General features: G+C 36.9%; 1 protein-coding gene across 1 annotated transcript in view; it reads left to right on the top strand.

Moving 5' to 3' along the window:
• LOC144432750 (ATP synthase subunit O, mitochondrial-like) overlaps positions 1 to 21,810 on the top strand; it is a 65,493-nt gene extending 43,683 nt beyond the window's left edge. The window contains exons 6-7 of the mRNA XM_078121021.1: positions 15,451 to 15,537; positions 21,506 to 21,810. Of these exons, the coding sequence (XP_077977147.1) occupies positions 15,451 to 15,537; positions 21,506 to 21,619 (201 nt within the window). The 3' untranslated portion in view covers positions 21,620 to 21,810. The remainder of the gene's footprint in view (positions 1 to 15,450; positions 15,538 to 21,505) is intronic.
• The last annotated feature ends 1,171 nt before the right edge of the window (positions 21,811 to 22,981 follow it).

Genomic DNA, 22,981 nt, shown 5'->3' with positions numbered 1-22,981 from the left:
TCAACGACGTGGCCTAGAATGTGGAAGTGCTACGTTGCGGATATCAACGACGCGGCCTCACAAGGGTTAAAACTAAAAGCTTTATCAAAATTTTCAGGACAGTTGCACTTTGGTATTGCAAATTTATGTACCAAGTTACAATGAATTTGAAGATATGGCGGAATTCTTGAGATATAGCCTAATTACTGAAAACTATTAATTACGTAAATTGCTCATTGATATTCATGGCATGTTTACCAAAACATAATCAGTTCTTGCTATTACCCTACAGAACACGACTACAAAATTACTTTGAATTGAGGTAGTCGTTTTTTTAGAAAATGGTGATACACACACGGAGACTTTTCATCCTTAATAATACATAACCTTCCTTACGGAAGGAAAAAATCAAACAAGTGGTTACAAGGTAAATTTGACTGTGTTTTCAAAAATAATTTTAGTTTGGTTTTCAAGGGCTTCTAAAAATGCCCCTGAAGTTTTTAGTTTTGCTCCTAAAATTTTAACATAGGGGCAAAATGCTACTAATGCAAAATCTTAACTTTGAGCCCTGAAGGATATGCCAATTTCATCAGTAATATGCAAATTAGGGTTAAAAATGTGTGTTTTTGGTCAAACATTTTTAATTCCAAAACTGATGAGTATATTGGGTCGAAATCTAATGGCAATGCATCTGGGGTGACATTTTGACAGTTGGCCCTAGCAACCATGACCATGCCCTTAGCAACAACCATGTGCCAGTATATTTTGCTAAAATAACAACATCATCTGGTAGTGAGTAAACATTTAGATATGTATGCAAATATCCATAGCAACTATGGCCCATAACAACAGCCAAAGAATTGTGTATGTCACAAAGATAACAGGGATTCTTAGATAAATTCCAAACGTTCAAAAAGTGTATGCAAATGTGCCTAGTAACAAGACCACGCCCATAGCAACAGCCAAACAATCACATAAATGTGCATATACAACAGGGATTAATAAACAACTAAATAAACATTCCAAAAATGTATGTAAATGTGCATACCAACAAGCCCACACCCATACCAACAGCCAAATGATCGCATATATTGCAAAGATAACGGATTAATAGACAACTGAATAAACATTCCTAAAGTGTATGCAAATAGACATAGCAACAAGACCACGCCCATAGCAACACCCATCTGATGATGTGTATCACAAAGATAACATCAGGTATTCCTAGACAAATGAAAAAACATTAACCCTTTCGGGGCGGATACCCGATATATCGGGTCTAACGGTACCTAACCTTTGACCTCAGCATCATTTCTGTTCAGGGCCTTGTCATCATCATACTTAATCGTTAAGGGCGATATGCTTATTCTTATGACATAGTGTCTTTCTCGAGCTTTCCATTGATATGCAACATGGCGGCCTTGACTTGAGGTAGTGAACTTTAACAGCCGATCGAAACTAATTTTCTTGACAGAAATTTTAAATTTTAAAAATTGCGGCCAGGTCGCTAAGGGAGCGAAGTAAAGTTGACTACAGAGACTGTTGCGTATCAAGTGATAGCAGCAATGATGACAAAGGTGAAGGATCAACTCTTTGGTTACCCCGCCGATCGACTTCAGGTAAATCACGTCATTCACAACAAATTTTACGTGATTTCAACTATTTAGATGTGAAAGAAGTTGACATCGGAGATGACGAACAACTAAAATGTGTTGTAGAGGAGTCCAGTGGTGATGATTTTCTCGGCTTCACTGAATGAGAAATCAGTGCCACACGTTCCGAATATAACGGGGGTGAACCAAGTGTAAACAATAACAATGCCGGATGTGGTCGTTCTCAGACCCGTACACATTGATTACCCGAACAACAACAACAACAACAACAACAGCAACAACAACAGAGAGGACGTGACACTGGACCTGGACGTGGATGTGAATGTGGACAACATATAGGACAACAACAACAACAACACAGTGATGTCATGACATGGACAGAAGAGGAGCAAGAGAGAAGTGATGTGATAGATTTTGAGAGTGAATGTGGACCTACCTTTCAAATGAATGAAGACAGTGAAGCTATTGATTATTTTGAACTTTTTTTTACCGATGAAGTATGGGATTTCAGGGGTGAACAAATCCACTGGTCCGAGGTCCGGGACCAGTGATTTTTTGGGGCGGACCACACAAATTTGACCTTGTCTGGTCCGTCGGACCAGTACCTTAAACTGTAAATAATCATTTTAAAAAGTAGGAACAGCAACAACTGAATGTGAAGAAACAAGAAATACGATCATGATGGAGCTAAAACTACAAGCCTTGCATGAACCTTTCGATGGGTCATGAAGTATTATCAGGTGACTTCCGACTTCAAACCAGCAATATGCTATAGAGAGGGGGGCGTGAACTTTGAATGGGTAGTGGTGCGTCAATACGTTATAGTAGCGGCCTTACATTGTAGTTTATTTCACTGAATCAACAACAATGTGAAATGATAGACAGGAGATAACACTCAACGCACATGTGGTTCATATCATTACTAGTAGGGACATACCGGTTTAGGGACACAACAACTAGGAAGACAAGAATAATAATTTCATTGTATAATAAATAAAATGTATCAAATGAAACATTTTATTTGCTATCATTCTGTCAGCATTGATTGTATTGTTTTTATTCATAAAGGAGCTTCAAATGATTTATAGTAGAACCCCTTTCATGAAATGAAGTCATCCAAATTCATGTTATCCCACAAAAGTCCGGGACAAAAGTTACCAAGTTTGTCCACTAGGCAAGTGAATAACAAAGGTTTCATCATTTTTGCCAACCTCAGTTACTTCCATGATAGCAATCACTGACTGTCATATTGGTTTTTCCAATGACTTACAAGGGTTGACGATACCATACCAGTCCTCCTGCACTGCTTTCTGCAATATGCTGGTCTTGACATGTAAAGTTGACTTCGAACCTCAGATGTGTGCACACGTGTTGCTCATTCCATTTCGGGTGTGTGGGTTGCTTGTTAGACACATAACACAAATGCACTCCAAATCTGAGCATTTATGCTGCTTATTAGTCCCCGCCGACGAAGTCCGGAACGGGGACTTATGGATTGGGTTCCGTCTGTCCGTGCGTCCGTCCGTCCGTGCGTCCGTCCGCAGCTGTTTCTTGGAGATGCCTGGACCGATTTTTTTCAAACTTGGTACAGGGGCAACATACTATAGCATACATATGCACGTCAATTTGTTTTATGATACGATCCAATATGGCCGCCTAGCAACCATTTTGTTTGCGAATTTTCCCTGTCTAGAGCCATAACTCAGACATGCTTTAAACAGATCTCATTCAAAGTTGATATTAGGACAGTGTTCTATGACATACATGTGCATATTCATTGTTGTCATGATACGATCCAATATGGCCGCCTAGCAGCCATTTTGTTTGTGAATTTTCATGTCCAAAGCCATAACTCAGACATGCTTGAACAGATCTCATTCAAAGTTGGTATTAGGACAGTGTTCTATGACATACATGTGCATATCCATTTTCATTGTGATACAATCCAATATGGCTGCCTGGTAGCCATTTTGTTTGTGAATTTTCATGTCCAAAGCCATAACTCAGACATGCTAGAACAGATCTCATTCAAAGTTGGTATTAGGACAGTGTTCTATGACATACATACGTATATCCGTTTTCGTCGTGATACGATCCAATATGGCTGCCTGGTAGCCATTTTGTTTGGGAATTTTCCATGTCCAAAGCCATAACTCAGACATGCTTGAACAGATCTCATTCAAAGTTGGTATTAGGACAGTGTTCTATGACATACATGTGCATATCCATTTTTGTTGTGATACGATCCAATATGGCTGCCTGGCAGCCATTTTGTTTGTGATTTTTCATGTCCAAAGCCATAACTCAGACATGCTAGAACAGATCTCATTTAAAGTTGGTATTAGGACAGTGTTCTATGACATTCATGTGTATATCCATTTTCGTCGTGATACGATCCAATATGGCTGCCTGGCAGCCATTTTGTTTGTGAATTTTCCATGTCCAAATCCATAACTCAGACTCCATTTTCATCGTGATATGATCCCCCATACCCAACCAATCCTTATTGTTGGAGGCATATTCCATGTCCAACAAGCACACACAACATATCTAAGTCTGTTTGTTTTAGGTTCACAAGAGTAGTGATAATTCCTTAAAACCCAATTATAGCGGGGACTATGTCATTCTCAATGACTTGTTATCATTTACTTTGTAATAGATAAAACATTACACGATCAAAAATATACACCACCTGTTTCATTTTCTCCTTGCATGTAATTTAGGTGTAACTAAAAATAATGTGCTAAGACCAACCCTATATAGAAATGGTATGCGCCAAGGCATTTCCCACGATATCTTATCTGTTACTATCTGTAAACATAGGACGTCAGTGTCCACACTGCGGTAGTACCTCTCAAATAAACGACCATTTCCCAAGTAAATTTGCTGTGTAATGTGTGGCTATCCATCTCGTAAATAATTTAGACCCATCTGAAACGTGAATGGCTGTAAAGTTTTAAATGGACAATACGGACAATGGTCAATTTTTTGAGCTATGGATTTATACTAGGAAAACAACTGACCAGCATGACACAAAATGAACATTCTGATTCTAGTGTTACACTTACAGATAGTCAACGAAGTATCTATTTTAGCACTGTGATATGATATGCCAAAGCCTCGATAACTGGCGAATTTGATTTTATCTCCACACCGTCACACGGACTCCCTCTAGTCAGGCAATGTATGTGTTCCTAGGTCTTTTTCCAAAGCCTCGACAACTGGTGAATTTGATTTTATCTTGACACAGTCACACCATGGACACACGGACTCCTAGTCAGGCAATGTACATTTGTATGTGTTGGTAGTTTTTTTTTCGTGAGATTTTATCGGATCAACTTTGAAGGGGTCAGTTTCTTTGTACAGTTGTGATGATTTGCTTGCAATATCTGGGTTTTCCAGACAAGTTTGACAAAACGTAGTACAACTTTTGTCGTCATACTGCAATCATATCTAAAACTGTTTTTCAATGTTCTTGTCACATATTTATGTGAAATTTCTAATCCTTCGTGAAATCCAAGTGAAGTCGCCGTTCAATGTTTTTTGTTTCGTCGATGCCTCAAAAATAACCGTTACAAATATAATAGAATTGTCAATTGACTGAAACCAAGCATGTCAACTTTATATTTATCATTATAAATTGTGTATTGTTCAACTAAAAGTGGTGTACGTCTAATATAGATTCATAGGCAAGATTTAATGATTCACATAGCGGAACCAAGGACCACTAATTCTTTCAGCAGTACCACTGGATTTTGTAAGGCACTGGTCCGGGGACCACCCGTTCACAAAATGATTTGTTCACCCCTGGGATTTACTTTTGAATGAAACAGACCAAAATGCTGAGAAGAAAATCAGTGAAGGAACAAAAGTTGACTGGCATGAGGTAAATAAATCTGAAATGAAAGCCTTCTTTGGTCTGGTTCTTGCCACTGGTGTAATGAAACTACCAGATATAAAGATGTACTGGTCTAAGAATTGTTTTATATTTGATACAAATTTCTCAGATGTAGTGAAACGTGATCGTTTCAGACAAATATACAGATTTCTACATGTGTCCAATGATGCAGCACGACCAGCAGAAAATACAGATAAACTTTACACTTTATAAACCTAGTAAAGAACTAAGCATTGATGAGTCAATGGTGCCATGTAAAGGCAGACTGTCATATAAACAGTTCATTAAAAATAAACCTGTCAGATATGGCATCAAAAAATGGATCATGGCAGAATCCACATCTGGATACGTACTCCAATCTATCATTTATCTTGGTAAATGTGATGACAACAATGATGTACCAGTGGCACAGTCAGCCAGTGAAACTGTGGTATTGAAGCTTATTGATGGGTACGAAGGTAAAGGACACTGGCTTTTTACAGATAACTATTACACCTCAGTACCACTTTGCAAAAAACTATACCAGAACAAAGTGTATACATGTGGTACAGTTCGTACTAACAGAAAACATGTCAAAGAAACAGAACTTACAAAATGTATTTGAACCCCCGTGAGTTACGAAATGTCACCAAAGGCATGTCATGATGGAAGATGAGTGGACCAATTTTATTTCAATCCTGGTTCGACAACAAGGCGGTTTATTTCCTGTCAACCATTCACAAACCTGAACATCCTTCAACTGCACCTTTAGAGTCAACATCAGTATCCCGCCGGTCATCAAATGGTACACTATCAGTTTCCTGTCCTCCATTACTGAAGGACTACAACAGATTCATGGGTGGTGTTGATTTATTTGATCAGGTTGCTCAGCTCTACAATTGTTGAAGAAATTAATTTACCGGCGACTACTTTGGCATGAAACAGAGACTGTTGTGGCCAACTGTTTTGTTCTTGAAGGGTTTTTGGTGAGCACAAGCCATTGCATTTCCGGAAAGAGCTTGTGATACAGTTGATTGGTAACTGGCGTACCAGCAGCCACATTGGTAGACCACGAGCAAACCCTTGTAAATGTAGGTCAACACTTACCTGTATATCATCCTACCAACACTGGTTGTCGTGTCTGTGCTGAGAAAGTACATCGGCAGTACAAAAGTGACTATGGACACTTACCTCCATCAGAACGACCAAGGAAACCATACATCGAAAGATCTAACTACTACTATGCTGAATACAAGGTACATCTATGTATCAAGGGAGACTGTTATAAAACATATCACACACTAGTTGAATATTGGCATGAGTAATGAGTAACTGCAGTGCCGTGGTGAATAACTGCATGTACATGTTAGAACAGAATCTGAAGTTACAGTATCAAAACAGGTTACAATAATGACAACACCTTGCAGTCAACACAGTGATAAAAGGTGGATGGACACAATGTTGCTAATTGAGAATAGTTATGTGTATTACAGTAATGTTGATCTATAATCAGTGAATTTCTTGAGATTTTTGTTTATGGTAAACTGTGAAGGTGTTCAGTGGTTTCAAGAATTTCTTAGTCATCAGTGATTTTGATTTGTAGCAATGAAATCATCTGAGTGAGCAACAAGTTCATGTTTACAACAAGAAATCAAAGCTGAATTACATAGACACAAGAGACATGGAATGATTATACGTTGAACAGTACAACAGACAAACTATAGTAGGAACAATAACATTTTTACAGAGAACAAGAACAATTTACTACCATGAACAGCAACACGTATACAGGGCTCGAAATTCGTTTTTTTTCTTGGTAGCCTGGGTGGGCTACCATCATTTAAATTTGGTAGCCCGAGAGCAGTGACTGGTAGCCCATATGCATGCATTCCTAAATTAATGATGTTTGTGTATATATGTAACTATATGATGTATTGAATTCGATGATTAATTGAATATCTTGAGAGGTCACGTTAATGCGTTATGTGTGTGTACTATTTCACGCCATAATTGAACTGGGGATGCAATGTTTTGCATGTATGTGTCTCTGGGGACGTGTCATAAAGAGGGGACATGTGAGGCTTACTGTTAGCAAACAACGTACGGTTATTATTGCAATGAAGAATAAGACATCTAGTCGCAGTTCTTACTTGTAACTATTAGCTAAATCTCTTGGTGCAGTGAGACCTGTAAAATTTGAATATGATTCAACGTATGGAAAATGTATAAACAGTTTCATAAGCCCCATGGCCATTTCCTGATGTGGAGACTACGTCTTGGGTAGTTTAGAAACTATGTGCTGTTATCATTATCTATCCACGTGATTGGTTATTTATTAACAGACGGGTTAGACAGGTTTTGTATCAATACATGACGACCATTACGGCAAAGGCCCTTCCATTCATGGGCGAAGAGATAATCAAACAGAGTCTAAGACCACATCGGCAGATGGTCCATGCTGAAAACTTCACTCAGATAAATTCAAACCATCACGTCACCATTTCATTCTCACTAAAACTTCAACTTTCTTTTGAGCTTTGCTACTACTACTAGATCAAATGCATTACGTGAATTTTACCATTCACTGCATGCTCTCTGTGGTTGTGTAAGCGTGGTTTACACACGGAATGTTTTAGGCATCGTTCAAGAATAAACGAATCTGTAGGACAGGTGTATACCAAGTTAACAGTTCTCATCAGCAGCATAATATTTTATCAAACACCATTACAACTGTCTCTGTCAAGTTGAAAGTTAAAGCTGTCATTCATGTGATGGAATTTAGTTACTGCAGTGCTGTACCGAGAGTGTACTGTGACTCTGAGAAGAGCCAAAAGGGCCTGGGCCGGAGATCATATTTCCAGAGAGTGATTACCATGGAAAATTGAAAGTATAGAAAGATAACATTAAATTGCTATACAGAATATTGTTGCATATAAATGTTTTGTTGTGACATTTTGGAAGTACAAGCTGTGTGTACGATGTACGGAAGAATGACGTGTACAGTGTACATGTATTTCGTGTACATTTGATATACATGTAGTGTGGATGCAAATTTGGAAATGACGCACTGATTTTGACGCTAATTTTGGGAGAACAGGCCCCACAGGACTGCGACCTCGGAGGCCCCCGGCCCGGGAAGGCGTCGGAGTCAGACTGTCACAGTTTCATTCAAAACTTAGTAGCCCAACTGGGCTACCACTCACATAATTTGGTAGCCCAGAGACAAACATTGGTAGTCTGTGGACGCGGGACTACCGCGAATTTCGAGCCCTGCGTATATGTACATTTAGAACAATAACAGTTATTTGTGGATCAGTAATAAACTATAGTAGGAACAATTACTACACATACATATAGATCAAGAACACGTTTTTTTATTGACTACAGATTGTAATTTAGATTGTTGGTAGCTTTGATGTACCAGCAGATACAGTGAATTTTATAATATGAAACGGAAAAAGGTCAAGTCATGAAATGTTTACCAGTGTCCGTCCATGGCATTTGTATGGAGATATGCTGCCATGTAAATAAATGTTCTCCATTAACTAATCTGTCATTTTATTGTGTGATAGAATGTTTGACATGATACATTGGATGACTTTGGTCATTAGGATAGCAGCAAAGTATCCAAACACTAGGTGAATATCTTCTGAAACAGATATTTATGAATTTCTTGCCAGCCATTTTGAATATTTAATTAGGTCATTTGGGTCATAGGTCATAATCTACGGTCATAATTTTCGAAGATATTGTAAATTCCGTCATCACCTTGAAGTCTCCATTCAAAATTATACACTTCATAAGAATAGCTTGTTTCATAGACAATGTTACATCTGAGAGGGTGAGGGGACATCAAATGTATGGATGTTGAGCTAACTTTGAGTGACCTCTAAAAAACTTTCTTTTACAAGGAATTTCTTGCTGGTTTTGTAGTGAAGTCCCTGTAATATTGTAAAACAGTGCATTAGTGTAATGAAAGGTGAAATTTCAATGTCCAAGCTGTCAAACCTAACATTTCAATCAAGAATAGTTAAAAAATGGGGCTAAAAGCACTTACTGGCAGCCATTTTGAATATATAATTAGGTAATTGCAACATTTCATATACAATGTTGCACTTGTTTTGTATTCCCTATTTAATGACCTTTCCAAATATATATAGATATATGAGGGTTAAATAACCAAATTTTCCAAAATATGTTGGAATGATGACCATGGTGCTTAGTCATAGACAAAAATGCATAGACCCCCCAGGAAGTCAGTCTCTAAAGGGTTAAAAAAAAAAACAATCAGCAAATATGTCTAGCAACATGACCATGCATATACAGCCAGTCCGCAACACCCTCATTTGCATACAATCTATCCTTCAGATCGCGACCGTTACACTTTGAATGGCTGCTCACAGGCCTAATTTTTGGGTATTTTCAACTCACAGTAACTTTCACTAGAGTCCACCATTTTAGATACTGTAAACGCCTAAACCTCAACTGACATCTCTTCTTTCGTGTCAGCAAAATAAATTTTGGAATTACATTTAGGAATACCGATTTTCCGACGAATTCGGGACGCATACTTAAGGCCCTGAAATTTCGACCCGGTTTTTCGCTCATAGTTTCCTTAATACTGATCGGAAAGTTTACAAATTTCACAAAAAGGTGGATTTTTATGTGTTTTAAATAACCATGGCAAGAAAATTTAGTAGGATCGTTGTGTAACGGTCCATTCAAGAATTTTCCGTAGAAAGTGACTAATTTGACCCGGAAGTTAAAGCTGACCTCGTTTGACCAGGCGATTTTCCACAGCAAGCAGCAACGTGGGGGTTCTTGCTACTCACTAAAATCACACCAGACCCACTATAAAAGTTTGATGTTTTCAGATAACATGTAACTTGTGATTAATTCGATATTGTCGTGCAATTTGGAGTGACAGTGAACCAGAATGAATACAACTCGCGTAAGCAAGGCATGCGGTTGAAGTTATGCATGACCACAGACCAGTCTCCGAGACTCTGTGCGTACTGTCAATCGACCAAACTTTGTTTATTGGCCCACAGTTTACATGTGAACGAATGAACATGTCTTGCCATTTCCAAAATGCAAATATTTGGCAAGTAAAAATAATTACAACTTTAATTTGGCTTTAGACTTTGCATTATGTTTTGCGTATCTTTCCCTGTTTTACATGTAAATCCGAAAAGGTTCTCTCTGGTCATGTCAGTAATCATACCAGGACTGCTTTGAGTATGAGCGAGGTAGGCATGTTGAGGTATTTTGTTGAGAATTATAAATATTGCGAAATGTCAAGTACAGTCGGACGCCGTTTATCCAAACATGGTGGACGGTCGTAAATTTGTTCGGATAAACGATCGTTCGTATAAACAGTCGGGCCTTGAAATTGTCTCAACTCAACAACGGATATTCAAAACACATAAACATACACACAGTGTGACGCGGTCTTTTCTTTTCTTGTAACCGGACGCAGCTAGCTCACTGTCATTTGCTAAAGTTTTATCGGGTAAAGATCGCCAAAATAAACCAGTCTCGTCAGCATTGTAGATTTGCTCAGGAGTAAGTTGTTTTTCTTCTGGATTGCTAGTTGACGTATTACATGCCGTTCCTTGAATCTTTTCAGCCAACCCGTTGATGGCCTCCACTCGTCTGTCGATGACCCTTGACCCTCGTGTAGTCTTCCATTCAACAACGCCGCCTTCTCCATCAACATGGGGCCAGAAATAGGGGCACCTTTCCCACGTTGTTGTATGAATCATAGATTCACGGCTTCAACGAGTCTCTCATCTTTGGCTGTTCTCATAGTTTTTCGATGCTGCATGGCTTTTATCAGTGATAGTGGATCTGCCAACATTGAAAATTACCGCTAACTTCACCGCTTTCTCACCGTTGTCTAGACGTCGAATTATATCTTGCTTCTGCTCGATAGTAAGGACATTACATTTTCTCTTCATAGGAGGCATTTTCGTTGTTTATCTACTAGTTCTTTCGATGTTATCTACTCAAAATTTCGATATGGAATGACATTGTCGTTGATCTGCATGAATTTATTTAGTTTTCTCCATAGAAAAAATTTGCAAGTGAAAATGGTCGGTTCGTCAGTCTTCCTTACCGACAAGAGAAATTTATTTCATAAGGTGTGTTTCACACTTCAAGTTCTGATACCGCCTCTTAACAGTTTTGACAATTAGCGAAGTTTAAAACAAAGCTGTCATTCACACATACTTTTTGCCGACCAAGGCGTCATTGACATTGACAACGTGGGGTACACTGAGCATTGTCGTTCATAAAGTACATCGTTCACACTACGTCTTTGTCGGCATTGAAACAATATTTATTCATGTTATTGTCGGTGTTTAAAACACTTGACGTCGATTGTAAAGACATAGTACGTAAGTGCAAGTTTTTGTCGAGTGTCCCTGTCGGTCAAAACTTCCATTGTTGAAATTTCATTACTAATTCATGGGACCAAGAACTCTTGTTCGGATAAACCGAATTTCGACTGTACAAGGTTTAAATACAATGGAATGATGAAAACAAATTACAAGTAGGGCCAGTGTCATCCACTAGTAAACTAGTTGGAGATACATTCAAGCTGGAATGGTTAGAATTGTATATACCTTGTAAGTTTTTACCGTAATATAAGAATATAATTGTGCAATTCCTGACCGATGAAAGTGAGAAGATAAACACATAAAGATGGGGAAATATAGCTAAATCGACACCCACATCACTGTCATAACATGAAAAGACAAATAAACGTAAAAATCCACACAGGACAGTTTTTATTCAACTTTAAGAAATTCCCGACTTCCAGTTGGAAAAAAGAATCTGATAATGAAGCTGCAAAAATCGCAGTTGAGTATAATGTATTGTAGTCTTGCGTTGAATCTGAAAATAAACAGAAAAACCATGTTTTCACCGTTGAAAACGACAAGTGTACTAAACAGAAATGTCACTGTCGATGATCACCGCACAACATGAGTGTGAGTATCTATACACGAGTGGATTGCATAACTAGCAAGCATGTGACATCGGACGCGATGCGATCGGGTCAAATTTTTAAACACAACTAAAATTTCACGAATTGTCACGAATTGTACATATACTTTGGCCCTACATTTGTGATTTTTGAAGTACTAGGTAAAGGTTAGTAGACCAAAAGGGTTGTTCAAAGTCATTTTTGCTAATCTCAGTACGGGAAAGCTTGTTCGCCGATCGCCTCACTCAGGCGTTACATCGCCTCATAGTACACGATGTGTGCTCCCACCATATTTTCCACTGAAAATGGCGTCAGCAATGCAAAAAATAAACACAATTCAAGCCTTCGTAAAATTGCTAATACGCACCGGAAAGTTTACACACTGCATGGTAAGCATGATACAGGTCTATACAGCTCGTTTACGGTGACATCCTTGTGTAACACTCAGTTCAAGAATTTCGCGAGGCATGTCTCGCCGGAGTGAATATTCATGGCTCTCAAATTCTTTTGGTTTCTCGAAATGTAAAAATCAAAACGACACAAAAAAAAACATCAATATATATAGTTCGATATACGTACCTTTTAATACAAGCAACCAGATTACTTTGAACGGTCTACAACGAAGCCAATCAACGTCAGAAAATTGGGGAAAATGTGACCCAATTCAAGCACTGTGTACGGGGCCCAGCGTAATGGACCCGTTGTTCAAATTACTTTTCTCATTTTAATATGTTAATGAGGGTTCTGCGGAGTGGCTGTATATAGCAACAGCCAAATGATCGTGTATATATTGCATTTGGATAACAACAGGGCTGGATAGGCAACTGGATAATCATTCAGCAAATGAACACCTATACTTGGTATGGATCAGCAGTTGGATAAACAATTTTAAAAACTGTGCTACAATGTCATTTGCGCTATTTTTTCAGTTATTTTATCGTGGGTTATCACCAAGATATGAACATTCTGGTTACAGGACATTTACTTGTACGACAGTACCAGTGCCGATGATTTGTGTAATTTTTAGTAAGGGTACAGGAGGTATTAAAAGGGGGATGTCTGTCTCTATGTCTGTCATGTGTCTGCCTGTGTGTGTGTGTCTGTCTGTCTGTCTGTCTGTCTGTCTGTGTCACCATTTTCTTAAAAACGGCTGGCTCAATTATAATGAAATTTAGTACATATAATGTATGGGGTAATGGCTAGTGCTGAGTAGTTTTTGAGCGAGATCTGTTCATGTTAATTAGGGAAATTTGCATATCAATGAAATCAGCTAATTAAGCAATATCTTAAGACTGCATTCTTCAATTTCAATATAATTTAGTACATACATTAACCATAAGAAAACACATATGTCCTATCAAGTTTGTTGATGTGCCTTACAGTGTTAATGAATTATTTGCATAATTAATGATTTTTGGTAATTAGGCTATATCTTAAGAATACATACTTCAATTTCAATATAATTCAGTACACACATTAACCATAACAATCGCACATGTCCTGTAAAGATTGTTGATGTACCTTTCAGTGTTATTGAATAATTTGCATAATTAACGATTTTTGGTAATTAGGCTATATCTTAAGACTGCATACTTCAATATGTATACAATTTAGTACATACGTTAAACAGAGTGCATATCTCCTATAAAAGTGAATAACTGCATAATTAATTTTTTTCGGTAATTAGGTTATATCTTAAGACTGCATACTTCAATTTCAATATAATTTACTTCATACATTAAACAAAGTTTATACGCCCTATAAAGTTTGTTGATGTACCATTACAGTATTAATAACTAATTTGCATGATTAATGATTTTCGGTAATTAGGATATATCATAAGAATTCATACTTGAATTTCAATATAATTCAGTACACACGTTAACCATAACAATACGCACCTGTCCTATGAAGTTTGTTGCTACAACTTTTACCTTTAATGAGTATTTTGAATAATGAACGATATTCAACAGTAATTAAGCAGTATCATGCACTCTTCAAATTCCGTATAATTTGGCACATACATTAACCTAAGAAGGCACGCTTGTCCAAAAACAAAGCCTGTTACCAGTTTTTTAGTTTGGGAGACATTCAGTTTAAATCTGGTATTTGTACGGATTGTTTGCTTGTGAATGTGCAAACGGTGAAATGTATAAATTTGGATTGCATGCCCTCGCTAAATATAGTGAGTCAAAGAAGGTGACATAAGTGAGCACATCTACACCCTTAGCAACTAATTGCAACAATGTATCATCCGACACTCTCGAGCTACAGAAGTGAGCCACCAGCGTTTATATATAAATCATGATATATTTCTTGAACTCACACACCATATGCATTACACATAAATCTATCACTACACTAAGAAAAGACTGGGTTTTTAGCACAACTGAACTGAAGGTTCAGTAGTGTTTTATAGGCATGGCAAAGTGTCTGTCTGTCTGTATGTGGGTGTGTGTGTGTGTGTGTAAACTACCGATTGCTTTGATATTTGGTGGTCATATTACTTCGGGTGTCTAGTTGGGAAAATATTCAAATGAAAATGATTGCATCAGAGATGTGGGTTTTGGGTCAAAAAATGTGATTTTTGATGATGATTCCCTTAGTAATATGCAAATTAGGGCTAAAAAATGTGTCTTTTTGGTCAAATTCCAAAACTACTCAGCAGATTGGGCTGAAATTTAATCTGTTGGTGTATAGATGAAGAAATATTAAACATATAATCTCATGCAAATTAGGTGTAAAAATGTGAATTTTGGTCAAAAATTTATATCTCAAAATGTACCTGGTCAATGAGCCTGATACTTGGTGAGATGTTTGTAGAAGTGTTATTCTGCAGATTTTCTTCAAAATATTTTTGTTATTGAGCTTTATTGGCATGATGCCCATGCAAAGACTTATTTTGCCAATTGATTTTGAGCCAAATTAGCCAAATTGCTGTTTTTAACCCCAGAAGAAACAATTTAAACTAAGTGTTGTTATATTATTTTCAGCCCCTTGATGTCAAAGAACTGAAGAATCTAGAAGATGCTATCAAAGGTTTCCTTAAACAAGGGGAATCTTTGAAACTAGAAACAAGGGTATGTTATCATTTTATAATTATTTATGATATCAAGGGAAAGTTATTAGTCCCCACCGGACGAAGTACAGAACGGGGACTTATGGATTGGGTTCCATCTGTCCGTGCATCTGTGTGTCCGTCCGTCCGTCCAGAGTCATTTCTTGGAGATGCCTGGACCGATTTTCAAACTTGGTACAGGGACAACATACAATGGCATACATATGCACATCAATTTGTTTCATGATACGATCCAATATGGCCGCCTAGCAGCCATTTTGTTTGCAAATTTTCCCTGTCTAAAGCCATAACTCAGACATGCTTGAACAGATTTCATTCAAAGTTGGTATGAGGACAGTGTTCTATGACATACATGTGCATATTCATTGTATATTGTCGTGATACAATCCAAAATGGCCGCCTAGCAGCCATTTTCTTTGCGAATTTTCCATGTCCAAAGCCATAACTCAGACATGCTTGAATAGATCTCATTGAAAGTTGGCATTAGGACAGTGTTATATGACATACATGTGCATATCCATTTTCGTGATACGATCCAATATGGCTGCCTGGCAGCCATTTTGTTTGCGAATTTTCCCTGTCCAAAGCCATAACTCAGATATGCTTGAACAGATCTCATTCAAAGTTGGTAATCAGCACAGTGTTCTATGACATACATGTGCATATCCATTTTCGTCATGATATGATCCAATATGGTTGCCTGCAGTCATTTTGTTTGCGAATTTTCCATGTCCAAAGCCATAACTCAGACATGCTTGAACAGATCTCATTCAAAGTTGGTATTAGGACAGTGTTCTGTGACATACATGTGCATATTCATTGTTGTCGTGATACGATCCAATATGGCTGCCTGGCAGCCATTTTGTTTGCGAATTTTTCATGTCCAACGCCATAACTCAGACATGCTTGAACAGCCCCCCCCCCCCCCCCCATACCCGACCCATCCTTTATTGTTAAATGTATTATTCCATCACATCATCTTGAAGAGTAGGGATGTCCAATGTCCAACGAGGAGATACAAATGTACAACATGAGTAGGCATGCTCCATGTCCAACTAGCAGACACAACATATTTAAGTCTGTTTGATTTAGGTTCACAAGTGTTGTTGCGTGATCAGAGTAGTGATATCAAGAAAATGACAACATAAACTGCCAGTTCCTTAAAACCCAATCATAGTGGGGACTATGTCATTCTCAATAACTTGTTTTGTAATTATCTATGATATAAAGGGTATGTTATCATTTTGTAATTATCTGATATTAAGGGTATGTTATCATTTTGTTAGCATAACTCAACTAAAGGTTCAGTAGTGCTATAGGTATGGCAACGTGTCTCTGTCTGTCTGTCTGCCTGTCTTTCTGTCTGTGTGTGTGTGTGTGTGTGTGTACACAACTTAAAGTGAAAAACTGCTGGACCGATTGCTTTGATATTTGGTGGTCATGTTACTTCTGGTGTCTAGTTGGGAAATTGTTCAAATGAAAATGATTGCATCAGAGATGTAGGTTTTGGGTCAAGAAACTTAAACTCCAAAACTACTGGCCAGATTGGCATGAAATTTGATGGGGACATTCTTAGATGTCGGTAAATTAAGATTTGTTCATGATATGATCATTCCCCAGGTAATATGCAAATTAGGGCTAAAAATGTGTCTTTTTGGTCAAAAACCTATAATTCCAAAACTACTCAGCAGATTGGGCTGATATTTAACAGGGATGCATGTATAGATAAAGAAATATTAAGCATATTATGATCTCATCTATGCAAATTAGGTGTAAAAATGTGAATTTTCGTCGAAAATTTCTCTCTCAAAAAGTACCTGGTCAGTGAGATGTTTCTAGTGTTATTCTGCAGATTTTCTTCAAAATATTTTGACACAATTGGCCCTAGCAAACATGACCACGCCCTTAGCAACAACCCAAAGGCAGTATATTTTCCTCAAATAACAACAAGTGATTAAACACTCAAAAAAGTATTCAAATATCCCTAGCAACCATGACCATGCCCATAGCAACAGCCAAACGGCCGTGTATTTCACAAAGATAACAACCGGGATTAATAGACAATTGAACAAACATTCAAAAAATGTATGTAAATTTGCCTTGCAACAAGACCACGCCCATAGCAACAGCCAAATGATCACATATATTGCGAAGATAACAACAGGAATTAAAAGACGATTGAATAAACATTCAAAAAATGTATGTAAATTTGCCTAGCAACAAGATCACGCCCTAGCAATGGTTAAATAATCACGTGTCGTATATTGCAAAGATAACAGGAATTTAAAGACATGAATAAATATTCAATAAATGTATGCAAATGTGCCTAGCAACAAGACCACGCCCATAGCAACAGTCACGTGTATTGAAAAGATAATATCAGAAATTCATACACAAGTGAACGAAAACAATAAAAAATGTATGCAAATATATCTATCAACATGACCATGCCCATAGCAACAGCCAAATGATTGCGTATATTGCAAAGATAGCAACATGGTTGGATAGGCAACTGGATAGTCATTCAGCAAATGAACACCTATTGTTAGCATGGACTAGCATATGGATAAACATTTTAAAAAATTGTACAGTTGTGCTACGCCATTGGTGTTTTTTTAATTATCTATGATATCAAGGGTATGTTATCATTTTGTAATTATCTATGATTTCAAGAGTATGTTATCGTTTTAGATAAACGTAATCATGCTAAACGTACACATACACAATCACACTCGATAGACATACACATACATAATCACACTAGATAGACATACACATACATAATCATACTAGATAGATGTACACATACATAATCACACTAGATAGACATACACATACATAATCATACTAGATAGACGTACACATACATAATGACACTAGACAGACGTACACATACATAATCACACTAGATAGACATACACATACATAATCACACTAGGTAGATGTACACATACATAATCACACTAGATAGACATACACATACATAATCACACTAGGTAGATGTACACATACACAATCACACTAGATAGACATACACATACATAATCATACTAGATAGATGTACACATACACAATCATACTAGATAGACGTACACATACATAATCACACTAGATAGACATACACATACATAATCACACTAGATAGATGTACACATACATAATCACACTAGATAGACATACACATACATAATCACACTAGGTAGATGTACACATAGATAATCACACTAGATAGATGTACACATACATAATCATACTAGATAGATGTACACATACATAATCACACTAGATAGATGTACACATACATAATCATACTAGATAGATGTACACATACATAATCATACTAGATAGATGTACACATACATAATCACACTAGATAGACATACACATACATAATCATACTAGATAGATGTACACATAGATAATCACACTAGATAGACATACACATACATAATCATACTAGATAGATGTACACATACATAATCACACTAGATAGACATACACATACATAATCACACTAGGTAGATGTACACATACATAATCACACTAGGTAGATGTACACATAGATAATCACACTAGATAGACATACACATACATATTCACACTAGGTAGATGTACACATACATAATCACACTAGGTAGATGTACACATACATAATCACACTAGATAGATGTACACATACATAATCATACTAGGTAGATCATGATGTACACATACATAATCACACTAGATAGACATACACATGCATAATCACACTAGGTAGATGTACACATACATAATCACACTAGACAGACGTACACATACATAATCACACTAGACAGACGTACACATACATAATCACACTAGATAGACGTACACATACATAATCATACTAGGTAGATCATGATGTACACATACATAATCACACTAGACAGCCGTACACATACATAATCATACTAGGTAGATGTACACATACATAATCACACTAGATAGACGTACACATACATAATCATACTAGGTAGATCATGATGTACACATACATAATCACACTTGATAGACATACACATGCATAATCACACTAGGTAGATGTACACATACATAATCACACTAGACAGACGTACACATACATAATCACACTAGACAGACGTACACATACACAATCACACTAGATAGATGTACACATACATAATCACACTAGATAGATGTACACATACACAATCACACTAGATAGACGTACACATACATAATCATACTAGGTAGATCATGATGTACACATACATAATCACACTAGACAGCCGTACACATACATAATCATACTAGGTAGATGTACACATACATAATCACACTAGACAGACGTACACATACATAATCACACTAGACAGACGTACACATACATAATCATACTAGGTAGATCATGATGTACACATACATAATCACACTAGACAGCCGTACACATGCATAATCATACTAGGTAGATGTACACATACATAATCACACTAGATAGACGTACACATACATAATCATACTAGGTAGATCATGATGTACACATACATAATCACACTTGATAGACATACACATACATAATCACACTAGGTAGATGTACACATACATAATCACACTTGATAGACATACACATGCATAATCACACTAGGTAGATGTACACATACATAATCACACTAGACAGACGTACACATACACAATCACACTAGATAGATGTACACATACATAATCACACTAGATAGATGTACACATACACAATCACACTAGATAGACGTACACATACATAATCACACTAGATAGACGTACACATACATAATCATACTAGGTAGATCATGATGTACACATACATAATCACACTAGACAGCCGTACACATACATAATCATACTAGGTAGATGTACACATACATAATCACACTAGACAGACGTACACATACATAATCACACTAGACAGACGTACACATACATAATCATACTAGGTAGATCATGATGTACACATACATAATCACACTTGATAGACATACACATGCATAATCACACTAGGTAGATGTACACATACATAATCACACTAGATAGACGTACAAATACATAATCATACTAGGTAGATCATGATGTACACATACATAATCACACTTGATAGACATACACATGCATAATCACACTCGGTAGATGTACACATACATAATCATACTAGGTAGATGTACACATACATAATCACACTAGACAGACGTACACATACATAATCACACTAGACAGACGTACACATACACAATCACACTAGATAGATGTACACATACACAATCACACTAGATAGATGTACACATACATAATCACACTAGATAGATGTACACATACATAATCACACTAGATAGATGTACACATACATAATCACACTAGACAGACATACACATAGTATCACACTAGATAGACGTACACATACATAATCACACTAGATAGATGTACACATACACAATCACACTAGACAGACGTACACATACATAATCACACTAAATAGATGTACACATACATAATCACACTAGACAGACGTACACATACATAATCACACTAGATAGACGTACACATACATAATCACACTAGGTATACATAATCACACTAAATAGATGTACACATACGCAATCAAGGTACATGTAGATAGATGTACACTTACATATACATGTAAATACACCCACATGCATACAAAAACATGCGTGCAAACACACAATGTGGCTGAAATGTACACAAAAGATACAGCGTATGTATAACTGGCATGTTGATGTTACGAGTAGCCAATGCGCCTACCAAAGATGTAAACTACATGTAACATTGAACAGGTTACAGTTCAAAACTTACCTGTAGTCTGCACATCATTAGATTCCTTCAAAGCATATTGTAACATTGAGATGAACATACATAGCAAATACACATTTCAAAATATGGCAACAAACATGAATATTGTGTCCATGAATATATCATTATCATCTTGTCTCTGTCTACAGGTTGATCCTAAGATCATAGGCGGTATAGTTGTAAACATCGGTGACAAATATGTAGATATGTCCACTGCATCTAAAGTGAGGAGATACACCAGTCTTCTAAAGGAGACAGTCTAGTTTTATCAGCTGTTTGTTCTTATACAGTGTGGTGTGAATTGCTGTAATGATATGGAGGTATTCTAGCCTGATTGTCATGGACAGATGGACTTTACTTTCTCTACAATTCCTATTTGTGCTTCAATTTGTAATATCCTTAAATCAAATTTCTTGTTCAGTTTGAAAACACAATAAAAGAGTGATAAGTTTAAGTGAATTTGTAATGTGTGTATTTATTGAGAGTGAATCATTAGATTCCTTCAAAGCACCTGAAGTACCAAATCGTTATGTTTTGTTTTGTTTGAGGTATGAATTCCTGACGAGTGAATTACTTTAACTAATGCCAGGTTCTTGTATTAGTGTGTTTTATCAGTATAGCCACAAAAGGATGAAATCGGATCCTTTGTTTATATACCCCTGTGGGCACCGCCAACATTGGGTTCCGTCAGTGCACTCACCCTCATAGCTCTGGCATGCATCAACCCCAACCGATTAAACCAAACCTGGCACAATGGTATGTAATGTGACTAAATCAAGTATGTGGTCACTGCCTGCATGCGTGTGTCCATCTGTAATACGTCATTTCTCAGATATACAATATCCAATTTCTTTCAAATGTGACACAAAGGTGACACGTAGGACATATGCACCTCAATTCTTTTTGTTGATATATGCAAATGGCAGCCATATTTGTAGTTAAAAATCATGATTTACTGCATAACTCTTCACAGAAGACATAACCCCCTCAAATAGACACTGTAATGTAATCTCCATGTAAATCAAATATGGCTGCCATTGAGTAAAATGTTACATGAGCACCAAAAGTAATGTATGAGGGGTTTAAATTCTTTTTGTGGGGGTATAGATGAAGACCTTTTGATGGAACAATTATTTTTGGTCAAAAATTCAACCTTTGACAATACTTCGCATTTGCAGATCTACTAAATGGAATACTTTCTTCATGAATTTCAGTTGTACCCAAAGCCATTGACACTATCTTTCTGAATGACAAAGCCATCGACATCTTTCTGAATGGCTACTCTTTATACAGACTGACTACCCAAGTTAGCATCTCCTTGATACAGACAAGTATTGTATTCATAGTACATGTGAGTGCAATATTTTTGTTGTTGGTAAATTTTGTGCTAAATATATAACTTTTTTCCCTTTTAATTTGTAGTGGTATTTTTGTTACATGCTTTAAATGTCATTGAAATTGGTACATGTCCTTTTGTAGTAAAACATCAGTCAGATATGCATGCCATTGTCAAGTGTTATTAGTACCATAAGTTTTAAAGATAAAAGAACAAAGATGCAAAGAATACAACGACACAGATACAAGAAGATATATTTAGTTAAAATTCATTTATTGAGTGTGTATAT

This window comes from Glandiceps talaboti, chromosome 3, assembly GCF_964340395.1.
Source record: "Glandiceps talaboti chromosome 3, keGlaTala1.1, whole genome shotgun sequence".
In the NCBI taxonomy this organism is placed as follows: domain Eukaryota; kingdom Metazoa; phylum Hemichordata; class Enteropneusta; family Spengelidae; genus Glandiceps; species Glandiceps talaboti.
Note: the sequence above shows the minus strand (reverse complement) of the source record. Positions and strands in the feature narration are given on the sequence as shown.